The 16,372-nt window shown below is 28.0% G+C and overlaps 3 protein-coding genes, 4 non-coding genes and 2 pseudogenes across 7 annotated transcripts in view; 2 read left to right on the plus strand and 7 right to left on the minus strand.

Moving 5' to 3' along the window:
- Nucleotides 1-570, minus strand: part of LOC101502220 (ATP-dependent 6-phosphofructokinase 6-like) — a 5,217-nt pseudogene extending 4,647 nt beyond the window's left edge.
- Nucleotides 544-3,444, plus strand: LOC101502540 (ATP-dependent 6-phosphofructokinase 3-like; annotated as a pseudogene).
- Nucleotides 3,445-5,439: 1,995 nt separating this feature from the next.
- On the minus strand, nucleotides 5,440-6,869 carry LOC101492742 (epoxide hydrolase 1). Its single transcript, XM_004494520.4, has 3 exons — nucleotides 6,229-6,869; nucleotides 5,896-6,140; nucleotides 5,440-5,803 (listed from the first exon to the last, which is right to left on the minus strand). The coding sequence occupies exons 1-3, from the start codon at nucleotides 6,778-6,780 to the stop codon at nucleotides 5,557-5,559; spliced, it is 1,044 nt and encodes a 347-aa protein (XP_004494577.1). The 5' UTR covers nucleotides 6,781-6,869; the 3' UTR covers nucleotides 5,440-5,556.
- A 4,166-nt stretch (nucleotides 6,870-11,035) lies between these two features.
- On the minus strand, nucleotides 11,036-13,309 carry RPL18 (60S ribosomal protein L18). Its single transcript, NM_001364784.1, has 5 exons — nucleotides 13,290-13,309; nucleotides 13,111-13,200; nucleotides 11,998-12,126; nucleotides 11,715-11,897; nucleotides 11,036-11,371 (listed from the first exon to the last, which is right to left on the minus strand). The coding sequence occupies exons 1-5, from the start codon at nucleotides 13,290-13,292 to the stop codon at nucleotides 11,213-11,215; spliced, it is 564 nt and encodes a 187-aa protein (NP_001351713.1). The 5' UTR covers nucleotides 13,293-13,309; the 3' UTR covers nucleotides 11,036-11,212.
- Nucleotides 12,278-12,355, minus strand: LOC113785965 (small nucleolar RNA snoR53Y). Its single transcript, XR_003472148.1, has one exon. It is a non-coding gene; the product is annotated as a small nucleolar RNA snoR53Y (small nucleolar RNA).
- LOC113785961 (small nucleolar RNA snoR69Y) lies at nucleotides 12,545-12,642 on the minus strand. Its single transcript, XR_003472143.1, has one exon. It is a non-coding gene; the product is annotated as a small nucleolar RNA snoR69Y (small nucleolar RNA).
- Nucleotides 12,752-12,844, minus strand: LOC113785959 (small nucleolar RNA snoR69Y). Its single transcript, XR_003472141.1, has one exon. It is a non-coding gene; the product is annotated as a small nucleolar RNA snoR69Y (small nucleolar RNA).
- Nucleotides 12,943-13,038, minus strand: LOC113785962 (small nucleolar RNA snoR69Y). Its single transcript, XR_003472145.1, has one exon. It is a non-coding gene; the product is annotated as a small nucleolar RNA snoR69Y (small nucleolar RNA).
- A 1,121-nt stretch (nucleotides 13,310-14,430) lies between the features above and the next one.
- The window catches only part of LOC101493399 (serine/threonine-protein phosphatase PP1), a 3,354-nt gene continuing 1,412 nt past the window's right edge, over nucleotides 14,431-16,372 (plus strand). The window contains exons 1-2 of the mRNA XM_004494522.4: nucleotides 14,431-14,961; nucleotides 15,718-16,277. Coding sequence (XP_004494579.1) covers nucleotides 14,769-14,961; nucleotides 15,718-16,277 — 753 coding nt within the window. The 5' untranslated portion in view covers nucleotides 14,431-14,768. The remainder of the gene's footprint in view (nucleotides 14,962-15,717; nucleotides 16,278-16,372) is intronic.

A 16,372-nucleotide genomic window follows, 5' to 3' on the forward strand; every position in this document is an offset into this window, starting at 1 on the left:
CGATCAAATAAAAGATTTTAGTTTTTTGGGAGATTAAATATATTTAGAATGGCATTTTTGTGTCATGACTAAAATGAATTTTAAGTAAAAAGATGAAACATAGAGAGAGAAATGCGACATACCGAAAGATTAGGAATATAATGAGAGAAATGAGGAACATCTTGAAGAATACAATCTTCTACTTTCTTCAACTTCAAACTTCCACCCTTGTTTGAATGTCGAGTATTCCAACGAGAAGGATATCCTTTAATTTCAAAGCACTTTGCTTTGCTATGACCAATTTTTCCACACTCTTCACATTTCAATTTCACATTACTCTTACTTTCCTTCTCCTCTATAAATAGTTTATTTTCCCTTATAATGTGATTAATACTCCTTCTAAGTAGAGATAATATATTTCTATTTAGAATTGTTGATGTTGAAGCAGCACCACAACTACACTCTGGTAATGGTTCCAGTTCCTTCATTTCCTCAACCAAACTCTTCATTTCAGTATACAAATATTTTATATCATCTCCCATTTTTTGCCTAATAGCATTATTTATGGAACTATGTGAAAAGGTAAACCCTTGTTCTTGTTAATGTAGCTAGGTATAAGATACATAACAAACTCTTTCTTATATTATGATCTTTTTTTATGTGACCGAGTTCTGCGTATGGTTTTTCGGTGTCACTTGTTAGTTTCATATCTTATCAATTTTTTCGTATTAGCAATTTTTTCCTGTACATATGTTGGTGGAGTTGAAAATATTGTACTTCGACATATTAAATATATGTCTTAACCAAGCCCTCTCCGCATTCTCCTATTATTTTGCTTACGTGTGAAAATTTGGAGGATTTCTCAATCTGAAAATTATCATTAAAATCAATTCACTAAAAACATCTTGAGATTTTTTAGTTTAATTTCGGTCAACCGTTATAATAGTACAAGAATGGACCTTTTTATTCTAATTTCAATGCCAACGTAGTTAATAAACCGCAAATATTTGATTTTCAGTTATCACTAAATATTAAGTTATAGAGAGAGTCTTAAAATTAAATTATAAATAATTAAATTATTTTGAAATAAGTTATCTTAAAATAAAATTAGAAATTAATAAAAATAGTATAAATGAGATGTTTAACGGATAGAATCAAATGAAAGTTTGTTGAGATGTTTTTGTTAAATAAAATAAATTTGTTTAGAATAAAGGTGGGAGTGACACATAAACATAAAAGTCCTACATTATATAAAATATGCTATTGATGGATTGTCTAACTATGGAATAAATAATTAATTGATTAAATAAAATAATATTATATTTAGATTAAAAAATAATTAAACTATTTTGAAATAAATTATATTAAAATAAAATAGGAAAATAATAACAAAAATTAGATAAATATTTTAGTTTTTGATTTTGTGTTTATTGGCTTTTGAAATTGAATATTCAGGTGTATTTTGAATCATATGAAGTTAAAGATGCTATTGTTACATGTGGAGGTCTATGTCATGGACTCAACACTGTCATAAGGGAATTAGTTTGTGGCTTACACCATATGTATGGTGTCAACACAGTTCTCGGAATCGAGGTACATAAAAGCACTTTATTTTAGCATAAATTTTGTCATCTTAAGTTATCATTTGTTTGTATTTAATTAAGAAAATGTTTTCATATGAAGGGAGGATACAAAGATTTTTATGGTCGCAATACAATCATTTTAACTCCTTCAAGTGTTAATAAGATACATAAGAGATGAGGAACTATCCTTGGTATATCACGAGGAGGACATGACACAAAAAAGATTGTTGACAATATTCAAGATCGACGAATCAATCAGGTTCATTTCTATTTAACAATTAACAATATACTTTTTTTTGTATATGTACAAATTTATTAATATCCTTGTGAATATTGTTAGGTTTATATAATTGGAGGAAATGGAACTCAGAAGGATGCATCTGAAATTTTTGAGGTATTTATAATTTTAATGAGACTACCAAACTTGTCAATTTTGAAATAAAATATTTATAGCGTTGATTATCAATACAGGAAGTAAGAAGGCCTGGTCTCAAATGTTTAGTTGTAGGAATCCCAAAAACCATAGATAATGATATCTCAGTAAGTCTTTTTTCTTGCACATTTGTATAATTTGAATCCATTTATTACTACTCATTGGTTAAATTTTTCTTTCTTGCTTAATAGATTATTGATAAGTCCTTTGGATTTGACACTGTTGTTGAGGAGGCTCAACGTGCTATAAATGTCACACACGTGGAAGCTGAAAGTGTTGAAAATGGTATAGGTGTCGTCAAGCTAATGGGTCGATATAGTGATAACAGTCCTTTAAGTTACATTATGTTACTATTTTTCACGCATTTTGTCATAAAAATACGCATGTATTCTTATGATACTTGTATTTGTATCAAATCAAGCATTGATTCATATATGTATTTATTCAATGTGCAGGATCTATTGCAATGTATGATACTCTTGCAAGTAGAGATGTGGATTGTTGCTTGATTCCAGAGTCACATTTTTACCTAGAAGGTTCTGGTGGACTTTATGAATATATAGAGAAAAGACTCAAAGAAAATGGTCACATGGTAATTGTGATTGCTGAAGGTGTTGGACAAGAATTTATTTCCAAAAGCATGCCATCCGTCGGCAAACATGATGCTTCTGGAAACAACTTTCTTCAAGATGTTGGTCCATGGATATCCCAAAATATTAAGGTTTGATTGTCATTTCTTTTATGTGTGTGAAATGGTCAAATACAATCGTCATTTTGGGGCACTAATGTTTTTGAAGATATTTTTTTGCGCTTACTTTAACCATTTTGTTCTTCCAGGATCATTTTTCCAAAGAGAAGATGCTAGACATAAATCTCAAGTATATTGGTTTGTAAAAATTAAAATATATAAATAAAAAAAATTTGTATGTGCATACGCATGCGTCCATCGATACTCAAATGAGCAATCAATAACTGAAAGAATGTTGATGTATCTTTCTGCGTTGCAAATCCAATGTATATGATTTGAGCTGTTCCAAGTAATGCTTCTGATAATATTTACTGCACACTTCTTGCTCAAAGTGCTATTCATGGAGCAATGGCAAGTTACAGTGGCTTTACAAGTGGATTTGTCAATGGAAAACAAACTTATATACCTTTCTATGTGAGTTCATTCAGCATAATATATATTTTTTTGATCAAATAGATAGCTTTTGTTTGATTACTTTAACATGTTATAGCTATATTTATCACATTTTGCCTGCAAGAATGATCTACTCTTTTGGCTAATTCTTTTATTGCATTGATATACAAAGAATCACAGAGAAACAGAACAATGTTGTGATAACTGATAGAATGTGGTCTAGATTGTTATCTTCAACAAATCAATCTAGCTTTATGAATGCCAAGAGTGATAAAGAAGACATAAAAGGAGAAAACTCGTTAGACTAGTTGACAGATTGACATTGTTCAGAAAACACTTTTGTCGACGAAATCAGTCCGCATTTTTCCCGCAATCACTTGCTAATTGAAACTCATCCTAGCAGGATCATTCCATGTTAAAGGGAATAGAATTTTGTTTGCTTTTCACTTTTTTTTCCTTCACCAATGTTTTATCTTTTTTGTTTTTCTGATAAGATTTTTAACGAGGTAGATGTTGCTTATACCCTTGACTATTTACGTTGAGTTTTAGTCTAAACCCTCTAACATTTTGTATTTTTTCATTATTCGTATTGAATAAATATGTATTTTCTCATTATTCTTTTTGAATAAATGATTGTGCGGTGATGATAAATGAGTCAATATAGTTGGAGTATTGACAATTGTCTAAAAAATAATTTGAATGTACAATAATTGATTTGATTAAAAAATAATATTTCATTTTGTTACTTGTATGCTCAATAATTTGAATGGACTTTGCTCTGTCCAAAAATGAATTTCGTTAATTTGAATATATTATACATCCATGTTTAGTGGCTTAACCGTGTGGAGAAGATGGAGTGTGCTAAGTTGAAAAACCATTGATTCTATAAGTAGACTAGTTTTCTACTTGAACAATTTAGAAAAGAATAATGAATCGCGTTGTTGTTGATACTTGATATACATTTATTTTCGTAATGATTCTAAGTTTATAATTTTTAATTTTAAAATTTAAATTTGAATAGAAAAAATCATGCTAGAATAAAATGAGATCAAATTGTTTTTTTACTAAGTAATTATCCCAAGATCATGTCTATTTAATTGTTACCATTTACTTTGACTTTTCTGTGCTCATAAAATAAGTGGTATAGAGTGAAAAGGGTGGGGATCCTATTTCATTGTTTGGATGTTAAAAAATAATGCAATTGATTTGGATGGTTTCCATTACATCTCATTCTATTAGTTACCCTTATATTATCTTTTAACCTTTGCATGCTTCGAAAATTGTAACATCGAAAATATGAACTAAATCTATTCTTCAAAAAATCGAAAATGTGGGTTAAATTATCTTTTAACCATACTAAATAATCTCTAGAAACAATCAATTTAAGATTTTTTTTAGAAATTATAAGTTCATCCAAATATAAACTAAAGTTTTGTTCCGTAAAATTAGTCGATATATATTAAGTTAATTGAAGTATTTGATAAAATTAATTGTTTAATTAGATTAAACATATAAAATGACATTTTTAATAATAAATAAATTTTATCAATTAATGTTTAATTAATTAGTAATTTAAAATTTATCAATCTAATATATTTTTATTTATTAATCTATTTTATTTATTTTAAACTATAACAAATTAATTAATTATGTTAAAATATTAATTATTTTAAAATTTTAAATTATTTATAAATAATTTTAAATTATAATAAATATATTATTTATTAATCTAATATATTTTGTATTTATTTAGCTGGTTTATTTATTTTAAATTATAATTAATAAATTATTTAATGTTATTTAGTATAAAATATTATTCATTAAATTTATTTAAAATTTTAAATTATTCATAAACAAACTAATAACTTAATTTATTTAAAATTATAAAAAAGATAAAATTAATAAATAATAAATTTTAAACTATTTAAATTACAAATTCCTTTTTTGTCTTTTCATCTTAATTAAGATGATTACTATGAACTATTTAAATTATAAAGTTTTGTTTTAGAACGACAAAGAGACTACCAACAAAGATATTATTAATGAAATTGAGTGTAACAAAAAACGATTGAACTCCCACTCCGTGATAAACCAAAATACAAATTTCACCAGAAAATGTTAATGCACGAAAGCTCAAGTCAATATACAATTTTTCTTCTCGGTCAAATTAGGAGTGTATTTGAAAATAGATTGAGAGATAAAATAAAATAGGTACTTTAAATAGATTGAACTTAAACGAAAGGGATAGTGACGAATTGATATTCATATCGAATGCTAATATTTCACGAATACTTAGAGATATGTGATCTAGAAATATCAATTATTATTTTAAAAAACCTCTTGTACATGCTTATCATATGCAAATCGCGGCTTAATTATTCATTAGAAGACGATATTTAAGTAAACAGCAAGTGAGAAAATCAGAACTTGTTGATAAATTTATAAATGTGATCGGTGACAAACTCAGCAGCTTCTTGTTGGATGAAGTGAGCAACACCTTTTTTAATAACCACTTCTTTCAAATTTGGCACATATCTCTTGAAACCACCACCATGAATATATTCCTTATTACCCGACGAATTGTAAATTACATCCAAATCACCTGTGATGAATTTCACAGGTACTTTCACTTTTGCTCCAGTCCATGCTGCAGTAAGCTCCCAATTTCTGTCAAAATTACAATTATTATTAAATAAACTGATATTAATACTCAATATTTCAAATGTTACAGTCATGTATCAAAAGTAATAAAGACTTACGTGTTGAGATTTCTATAGTAGTTAAGGCCACCAGTGAATCCTGATTTTTTAAGTTTAGAAACATAGTAAGACACATCTTTTTGTGAGAGCCATGAAGGGAGTGGAGGTGGATGTGAAGGATCTACATTAGAACCCAAGCCACCTTTGGGTAAGATTAGTGGCCCAGAAGTACGACCTGTGAGCAATACCTTGACCACCATTTCTGTCCCAACTTTGGCAAATTCAGCTTCTGCTTTCCCTGGTTGCTGTCACATGCTTTCCAATTGTCATATACAATGAAAATAATCATCCCCATACAAGAAAAACAAAAAGAAGAAGAAGAAGGAGGAGAACCTGGAATCTGCACATATAATAATCATCCCCATACAAAGCTCGCGCGGCATCAAGTGGTTTCACTTTGGGATTTCTAGGCGCATAGGGAACACTCAAAGCAACGTAAGCTTTTACTCTTTCAGGATGAAACAAACAGAGATGCCAACCAACGCCAGCACCCCAATCATGGCCCACAAGAAATACTTTATCCACACCAAGCGCGTCGATTACACCAACGATATCATTTACTAAGTGAATTATCGTATAATTGCTTATAGAACCTGGAGCATCGGTGTCACCGTATCCACGTAGATCTGGAGCCACGGCTCTGTAGCCGCGTGAACCTAGAGCCGCAATCTGGTGCCGCCATGTGTACCAGAGTTCAGGGAAGCCGTGAAGGAATAAAACAACTGGACCTTCTTTTCCTTTCTCTGCTATATGAATTTTGATTCCATTAGCTTTAATTGTTCTGTGTTCGATTCCTTCCAATTCTTTACTTGAACCCAATGATATATCTATACATAAATATATAAATATACATATGTATATAACACGATTCCAACCCAAACCCATCAAAATACCTCTTTTATCAACAAAAAGTTTATTAGACACTATAAATTTATTGAACTATATAAATAAATATGGGCTATTTAAACTAAGAGTATGAGTTTGTTTGTGAGTGAGGAGTAATTAAAAGGAATGCACGTGTAACGATATTTCGGGACTATTCACTTGTGATCTGTGATTCTATCACTACACCACACTCTGCATCAATTTTGTCTTAATTTGACTTTTAACTTTTTTTATTTCGGAATTTAATTAATGAAATTTTATATTTTTTTTGACTCAAGTAGTAATTGCATTGTTATCTATGATTTTTTTTCTCCTATGTATAAAACCACGTGTAGTATTAATAAGATACTCTATCCATCACCCAGTAATTGATGAAATTTACACAAATCAATAAAAATGATTAATTAATATAGATATAAAATGATAATTTTACTATGTTATTTTTATTCACCATTAATTTGTTTTTGTGATCATGTAGATATGGTAACTTGAGAGCCCCATGAACATATTACTTTCTATTTCTTACAAATTGTAAGTGATTCATTTCATTATTTTACAACAATTTTAAAACACCAGAATTAATTTTTGGAGATATTTGTTTTATAAATATAAACTAAATGAATTTTCTCTTGAAAATATAAAATAGGATTCCTCAATATATGAACTTTTTAATTTTTCTAAAACAATAATTATTTAGAAATTGAGAGAGTACTATCGACGGATTTTTTTTCTTCTAGAATATTTTTTTTTTAATATTAAAATATCTCATTTCCAATTTTATATATCAGATTGTCTTATTTTTTGGGTTCAATAGGAAGTCCTGGTCTAGAGTGCGACCAATTGAAGAATAAATAATAATAATAATAAATAATACATTAATAAATAATAATAATAATAATAATAATAATAATGATTAAAATTAATTAAAATTAAATATAGTAAATTATATTATTAATTTCAAATAAAATATATTAAAAAAGAAGAAAAAAAACATCAAATTTGGGTCTACAGCGTTTGGACAGTATCTTAGTATTACCAGATACCCGACATAATCTGCATTTTATTAGAGTCTATTTATGTTCTAATGCGTTTGCTCTTTGGGAGACCTTTCTTGACTATCTGCATTAGTAGATTGTGACACACCTTAACACCTTCATAAAAAAAATAATAATGATAAAAATAATAATAAAAATAATTATTTACACCTTTAAATTTTAGAAAATTATGGATGTGTTTGGTTTCTGCTTGCCTCTATTTCCTTTTCAGAAATTTAAAAATTTATTATTATTATTATTATTATTATTATTATTATCAATAATGATAAATATTACTATATTATTATCAATAATGATAAATATTATTATTATTATTACGTTTTTATTTTTATTTTTTTATACGTATATAAATAAATAATAATAATAAAATCGGTCAACACATAAATACTTTCTACCTAAGAACTAGTGTGTTTTGATTTTCCTATTACATATGGGGATACGAGTAGCAAGGTTTTTCCATTGTCAAACCAAATTAATAAAATAATATTTTCCTTTTTATAATAACGTAAATAATTTATTCCCAGTTTTTATTATTTTTAAAAAGTAAAAATAAATAATTAATTAAATAAATAATATGTATATAATTAATTATAGGACAACCGTTTTAACGAACGACATAGAGTAATATTATTTTCCCTATTTGTAATTGAATCCCAGATTCATTATTTTGTTCAAGAACTTTATTTTACGTTTGTCATTATTGATTATAAAGTTGGAAAAACCTTCTTAAATATAGATATTTGAGATTTTTTTTTTATAAGTTCATCTTTGAATATTAAGATGTATTAATGAAATTTTAATTACTTATAAAAGATAAAATTATTAAAATATATTAATTATCAACAAAATTTAATTTGACTTTTAACTTTTTTAATTTTGGAATTTAACTAATGAAATTTTATATTTTTTGACTGAAGTAGTAATTGCATTGTTATCTATGATTTTTTTCCTCCTATGTATAACACCACATGTAGTATTAATAAGATACTGTATACATCACACAGTAATTGATGAAATTAACACAAATCAAGAAAAATGATAATATAGATATAAAATGATAATTTTACTATGATATTTTTATTGACCATTGATTTATTTTTGTGATCATAAATGAAAAGTAGATAATGGCAACTTGAGAGCCATGAACATATTACTTTCTATTTTTTACAATTTGTAAGTGATTCATTTCATTATTTTACAACAATTTTAAAACACCGGAATTAATTTTTGGAGATATTTGTTTTATAAATATAAAATAGGAATCCTCAATATATGAACTTTTTAATTTTTCTAAAACAACAATTATTTAGAAATTGAGAGAGTACTACCGACGGATTTTTTTCTTGTAGAATATTTTTTTTTAATACTAAAATGTCTCACTCCCAATTTTATATATCAGACTGTTTAGGATTTTGTTAAATTACAAAATACATTAAATTAACGGAAAATAATACATATTATTGATGTCCACCTAAATGACATCCGGTTCCACATTTAGGATTTAGTCGAACTAGTCTAGCTCTTCAAACGAGTAGAGGTTCTTCCGGTTTATCCTGGTCATTATCCTCAATTTAAGTTGTTATGTTTGACTCCATGTATAATACTAAAACTCAAAATTATATGGAAACAGCTGATAGGAGGTTGGTATTTTTTGAAACGAAACATAGTACCGAATCATTGGTGGATCATAACATGGAACATCTTTAGTAGGGACATATTTATTAGATTAAAATATATTAGATTAATAAATAATATATTTATTATAGTTTTAAATTATTTATAAATAATTTCAAATTTAAAATAATTACTATTTTAACATAATTAATTAATTTGTTATAGTTTAAAATAAATAAAATAGATTAATACATAAAAAATATATTAGATTGATAAATTTTAAATTACTAATTAATTAAACATTAATTGATAAATTTTATTTATAATTAAAAATGTCATTTTATATGTTTAATTTAATTAAATAATTAATTTTATCAAATACTTCAATTAACTTAACATATATCGGCTAATTTTACCGAACAAAACTTTAGTTTATATTTGGATGAACTTATAATTTCTAAAAAAAAATTTAAATTTATTGTTTTTAGAGATTATTTAATATGGTTAAAAAATAATTAAACCCACATTTTCGATTTTTTAAAGAATAGATTTAGTTCATATTTTAAATTGAAATTTGGAATACACAATTTGCTGAAAAACACCATTATCAACCTTTTAATTCAAATATGCAACTGAATCTTTAACCAACACATCAAAATCTACTAAAAACAAATACAGAATATTGTGATGAGCAATGCGAGATTGTTCTTTGTATTTTACCATCAAAATTTATAAAAACTTTTCAAAAACACCAAAAATAGTAATCATTTTTATAATTAGCCTCATTGTCATTTTACAAAATTGATTATTTCTTTTAATCTTAATTGATATTTCATAAAATTCTTTTTTTTTATGCATCCATAAAACAAAATAACCCCTAAAATCTAACACAAAAAGTGCAAAATATTAAAGAGGAAAAGGCAAGAAAAAAATAGTGAAGATCCATTTTATTTTATAAGAAAAATTTCATAATCAATTTAACCCGTGAAAAAAAAGAAAAACATATTTTAGTCAAGGCGAAGTATTGTTGCTTTGCGAAACAACATATCATATATTGTAACTGTTACACTTTTAAACTGATAAGGTGTTGTTATTATTATTGAATGAGAACCTTTGGAATAAAATCATTACAAAAAGAATTAAGAATTATGGCTAAAATTTGTGTTTTTAGTTAGAGAAAACTGATAGAAAACATGAAAAAATGTTAGCTATTAGGCATAGAAAATTAACTTATGGCGGATAGTAGTTTAGATCTAAATATACCGGCTCTATCTGTAACCCTATGTTATAAATGAGTGGAAGCGAACCATAAATAATTAATATGATTTAGTTTTTCATAGATTGAAGTTTGTAGACCATAATTGGTGTTACTACCCTTACATATTTGTTCATCGAATGGTTCATTGTAATATCAATATATTGCAGCAGAATGCAAGAAATAGAGTATACAATTTGACCGTGAAAATAAATATCAGTACACAAGAATGCTTAAAAAAACAGATCGAAATGAGCCATAAAAACACTATTTACTAATATTAAATCCATTTTTATGAAGATAAAGCAATGCCTCTATAAAACTTGAGTTGTCTAAAAATGTAGAGAACAATCAATTGTAAAAACCAAGGCCATGAGAATAATCTTTTGGATGCAATTGATTCTTTGTTAAAATAAATATAACAAAAACTATCTTCAAGGATGATAATATAACATAACAAAAGCTTAATTTGGAAGTATCAAAACTGAAAACAGACATCTTGGACAACTCAAACTCTAAATCCTCTGCTCTTTCTCCTCCCTCTAGCCTTCTCAAATTTCCTTCCCTTTGACCTAACATAAGGCTTGGTATGGCTGTGTGGCACACCAGGAGCAGGACCAAAATGTTTCACTGCTTCCCTAGCATTCTTTGGGCCTCTTAGAAGAACCTGATTTCAACAAATAGTTTATTAAATTTGGATTTATAAGCTTATAAGCAACTAACCATAACAAAGGCTATACCATCACAAGTCACATATGTATAGAAACATAATATTCACCTGTAAAAATAAAATAGCAGAAAAATACTATAAATCAAGAAATTATTGTATAGACAAGGCTGGTAAAATTATACTATTAAACAGGAAAACCCAAGCTGCCAACAAAGTTGGATTATGAACTTGGGACTGTTTAACTAGATTGACAACAAAAACAAATCTCCGAAATGCAATTTAAAGATAGCACTAATAACTATGACAGCAACAGAAGGAAATATTCATATATGATCCATACCGTGTTCTGTCCAAGGGGAGCCCTGAGAGCAAGTTGATCAAATGTTAAGCATTCACCGCCAGCCTTTTCTATTCTTGCACGTGCTGTCTCTGTGAATCTGAGGGCAGTAACTTTTATTGCTGGAACGTCATATACTCGAATATCATCGGTTACAGCACCAACAACAACACCAATTTTACCTTCCTACACACAAAAAAGAACAAAAAGAAAATAATATCAAATTATAATCAATCGAACCATAAACAATTACAATTTCTTAAATCCTATGGAAAGAGAGACAAACCTTTCCCTGCATATACTTAATCAATCTTGACAAGGAGAGTGGAGGTCGGTTGACCTTGCTCATGAACAAGCGTTTGAGTATCACGGCATTGAAATTGCTGTCGGTCCTTCTAACAAGGAAGCGATACAGCTGACAGTCAAATACATAAAATCAGATTTCTGAGACACATAAAATATTAAAATTAATAAACACAAAAAAAGAGTAGTTATAAAAAAGTTTCATAAGAAATTTACTACTATCTAAAATCATTTGATGCATAACAAGCAATGAATATAGAACTAGCTCCCTCAGTCTAGTGATATAATTGATAATCATTTATTTCAGCATTAGCATGGTTAAAAGTAACATCATTGGGAATCACTAATTCTATATTATTTCAAAGAGGCTAAATACAATAATATTATGGGAAAAATAATAGACAATATGAGTTGAACAAAAATAGAAAATAAAAACATGCAAATAAAGTATTTCAAAGAATTGTTCTAGGTACAAATGAAAAAAGAAAAACATATAACAATATTCAGATACAGAGATGGTGCAAAAAATAATTCCGAGGCTCAGACAAATGTGTGTTGGAACAAGTTCTAGTCCCTGACCTTTCGGTCTCATAGAGCTGGGATCAAGTTTATCATCATAGCGAGGAATAAAAATGCAAAAAATAAAACATATGACGGATCTCGTGGTTCAAATCAGTGTATATACGGTAACAATTAAAAAATAAAAATAAAAACATGGTGAGAAAAAGGAATTAATTCATTAGGCTCAGACAAATGTGTGTTGGAACTAATTATATTCCCAGACCTTTCGGTCTCATAGAGCTGGGATCACATTTATCATCATTGTCATGTAAATTTAAAACACAAATCATGGATCCAGTTATTCATATTCATATAAGCATAATACCAATTTAAATTTAAAAAATAATATATATTAAGAGAAATGCATTAAGTGAGTCAGACAAATGTGTGTTGGAACTAGTTGTATTCCCTGACCTTGCGGTCTCATAGAGCTGGGATCACATTTATCATCATTCGTCACGTAAAATAAAATAAAATAACACAATATGAATCTCGAATTTCATATCTACGAAAAAATAAGGGAAATGAGAGTAACCTTGACGAGAAGCTTGAGGTAGATATCATTGGATTTAGGTGATGTTCGTTTGGTCTTTTTGTTCTTACCTCCAGCCTTAAGATCGATACCCTGTAACAAATTCAAAGGCAAATTGAATTAAATTAAATAAAAATAGAGATGATAAACAGTACTGGATGGATTCAGAGTGCAAGAACTACCATTGCAGAGGACAGGTAGCGAATGAGCACGCTAACGGCTTAAGTATATATTGAACCATTTCTAGGGTTTTCACTTATGGTGGGCCTTTTTGTTTTTAGGATTGGGCTTTGTGTCTATCCATGTCCATCTCTAATTAATTATTTATTTATTTTTTTACATGTTTTATATAAAAATCATCAAAATAATTATAATATATTGATTTGAATTTATTGTAAATATTATACAAGGATAAATTTTTTATCATTATATAATTAATTAAAACTAGTGTACTTTTTTAAAATATTATGAATATAAAATAAGAATAATTATAATATATGATTTATAATATTTTTCACAATTTAATTTTTTATATTGTTTTTTTGAAAATGAGTATTCAAATAAGACTTTCAAACATACAATTCATTAACATGACAAAATATTTTTTACTAATTTAATAATTTTTTATATCTTCTAAAAAAATAGAATAAATATAATATACTAATTTAAGTTATTTATAAAAATCATACACGATACAAATAATTTTTGCTAAATAATTTATTAAATTAGTATTCTTTTTAACATCAACCTAAATGTAGAAACAACAATAATATAATTTAGAAATTTTTTTATAGATTACAAAAGATATTTTTTATAAAAAATTTCAAAATAACAACTAAAGGCAAATACAAAAGTTTGAATTTTTTTCTATAACAACTAAAATTAAATTTTAAAATTGTATAAAGATTAAAATTTATTATATAATTTTTTAATTATTAAAATTATATTTATTATATAAAAGAATATAACTTTTAAGAATGAAATAAAATATCTAAAATATTTAACATTGATTGTGGGTGAATTTCTGATAATAGTTATATTTACCATTTTTAGATTAAAAAAAAAAAAGTGAGACTGTTTTTGATGGCTGATGAACTCATATCAACCCTTGACCTTGAACGTATTCTAGGAAAAAATAATAAAATAATAATAATAAGGAATGGGTAGAGTGGAGTGAAACGACAACGTCGCAACATCTTGGTGGGATTCCAATATTTGACCAACACAATGAGGGGACCAACCATCTAATTCCACGTGGAAGATGTTGATATGATATTCTTACGCGCCATTTAGTCCCCCACCATTTGTTGAAGGTTTCAAACCGAATAAAGAGTGAGTCTACTTGGCAGGTAAAGAAAAATTAGATTTCAAGCTTTGAATTCAATTCAGAAAAAGAAAAAAAAGAAAGAATGAATATTATTAATCTAATCCAATGATAATAAGAGATAGGAAGGATGGTCCAATTAGGCTGTAAATAAAAAAAAACCTCAACCTCTGTATGTGTGTCTGACTATCCATATTTTCCCATTTGAACAACAATTTTTCCTTATTTATCTTCATCCCTATTTTGTTTCTCAAATTTTGCTTAGTTTATTTATCGAGAAAAAAGGCTCCCTCCATCCATACATAATAATAAGAAGAAGAAGAAGAAGGAAGAGAGAATGATGATGACAATGGAAGGAATGATGGATAAAGGAGTTTTGGATGATGTGATTAGAAGGTTGTTAGAAGGAAAAGGAGGAAAACAGGTTCAGCTTTCTGAATCTGAGATTCGTCAACTTTGCATCAACGCTCGACAAATCTTCCTCTCTCAGCCTATTCTTCTTGATCTCCGTGCCCCCATCCGCATTTGTGGTTTGTTCTCTTTTCTTTCTTTCCTTATTCTTAATCATTTACTCTCCTTTTCAGATTCCATACATGTATCTTTTCATATCCATCTAATTATTCATGATTGCTCCTTTTCTTAATAGGTCTTACACTGCCACCACGCTTTATTAACTATTATTATTCTGTTAATAAACTCAATCATTTTTTGTTGTTTTTAATTCAGAACACCATGAAAATTAATTGGAAGCTACTATAATGGAAAACTGCTGCTTTTAGAACTTAGAACGTTCATCAATTAAGACAGACAATAACATTGTGATATATGTTTTGTTTATTCAATCAAATTAAATATTGAAATATGTAATCAAAACTAAGGTTTTAAATTGTGCTGGCTGTCGCGCCGCAATCATTATTTGTGTTGAAAGTTATGGTTAAATATGGTTGATGCAGTCACAATTGCAGTCACGATACTTCCATGGAGAACCTTGATTGAGAGAAAATGAGATGTTTACTTAAAATTGGTTCCTGAAATTGCAATTCTTCTATTCATCTATTATGTTTTAAAATTTGTTGCATTTGTAATCTTTTCCTCTATCTGCAATATTCTGCAGAAAAACAATCTTATACAGTTTTATGGGTCATTTATGGAAACCTTGTGATGTACTAATTTGCATTTGGAAGTTGATCAATGCTGCTGTCGTGTCGATTTTCCTATGTTCTTAATGTTGTTTGCTGTTGTCGCGTCGATTATCCCTTGTTCCTAATGTCGTTGTTCTGTTGCAGGCGATATACATGGTCAGTACCAAGACTTATTGAGACTTTTTGAATACGGTGGCTACCCGCCAGCTGCAAACTACTTGTTTCTTGGTGATTATGTTGACAGAGGGAAGCAAAGTTTGGAGACTATATGCTTGCTTTTGGCCTACAAAATAAGATATCCAGACAGAATTTATCTTTTAAGAGGAAACCATGAAGATGCAAAGATAAACCGAATTTATGGTTTTTATGATGAATGTAAAAGGAGATTCAATGTTAGGCTTTGGAAGATATTCACTGATTGCTTTAACTGTTTGCCGGTAGCTGCACTTATTGACGAGAAAATACTTTGTATGCATGGAGGACTTTCTCCGGAGTTACAAAATTTAGATCAGATAAGAGAGGTTACGAGGCCTACTGAAATTCCCGATAGCGGTCTCTTGTGTGATCTGCTTTGGTCTGATCCTGATTCTAGCGCTGAGGGCTGGCAAGACAGTGACCGAGGCGTTTCGTGTACTTTTGGACCTGATGTTGTCGCTGAGTTTTTGGAAAAAAGTGATCTTGATCTTATATGCAGGGGTCATCAGGTAAACCTCTTCCTTCGCATGAGCATGTATTGAATGAATAAGTTCAAGTTTTCTTTTGGTCATAAAGATGTGGTTCTATATGTTTAATTCATAGG

This window comes from Cicer arietinum, chromosome 3 (assembly GCF_000331145.2).
Source record: "Cicer arietinum cultivar CDC Frontier isolate Library 1 chromosome 3, Cicar.CDCFrontier_v2.0, whole genome shotgun sequence".
NCBI classification, from domain to species: Eukaryota; Viridiplantae; Streptophyta; class Magnoliopsida; order Fabales; family Fabaceae; genus Cicer; species Cicer arietinum.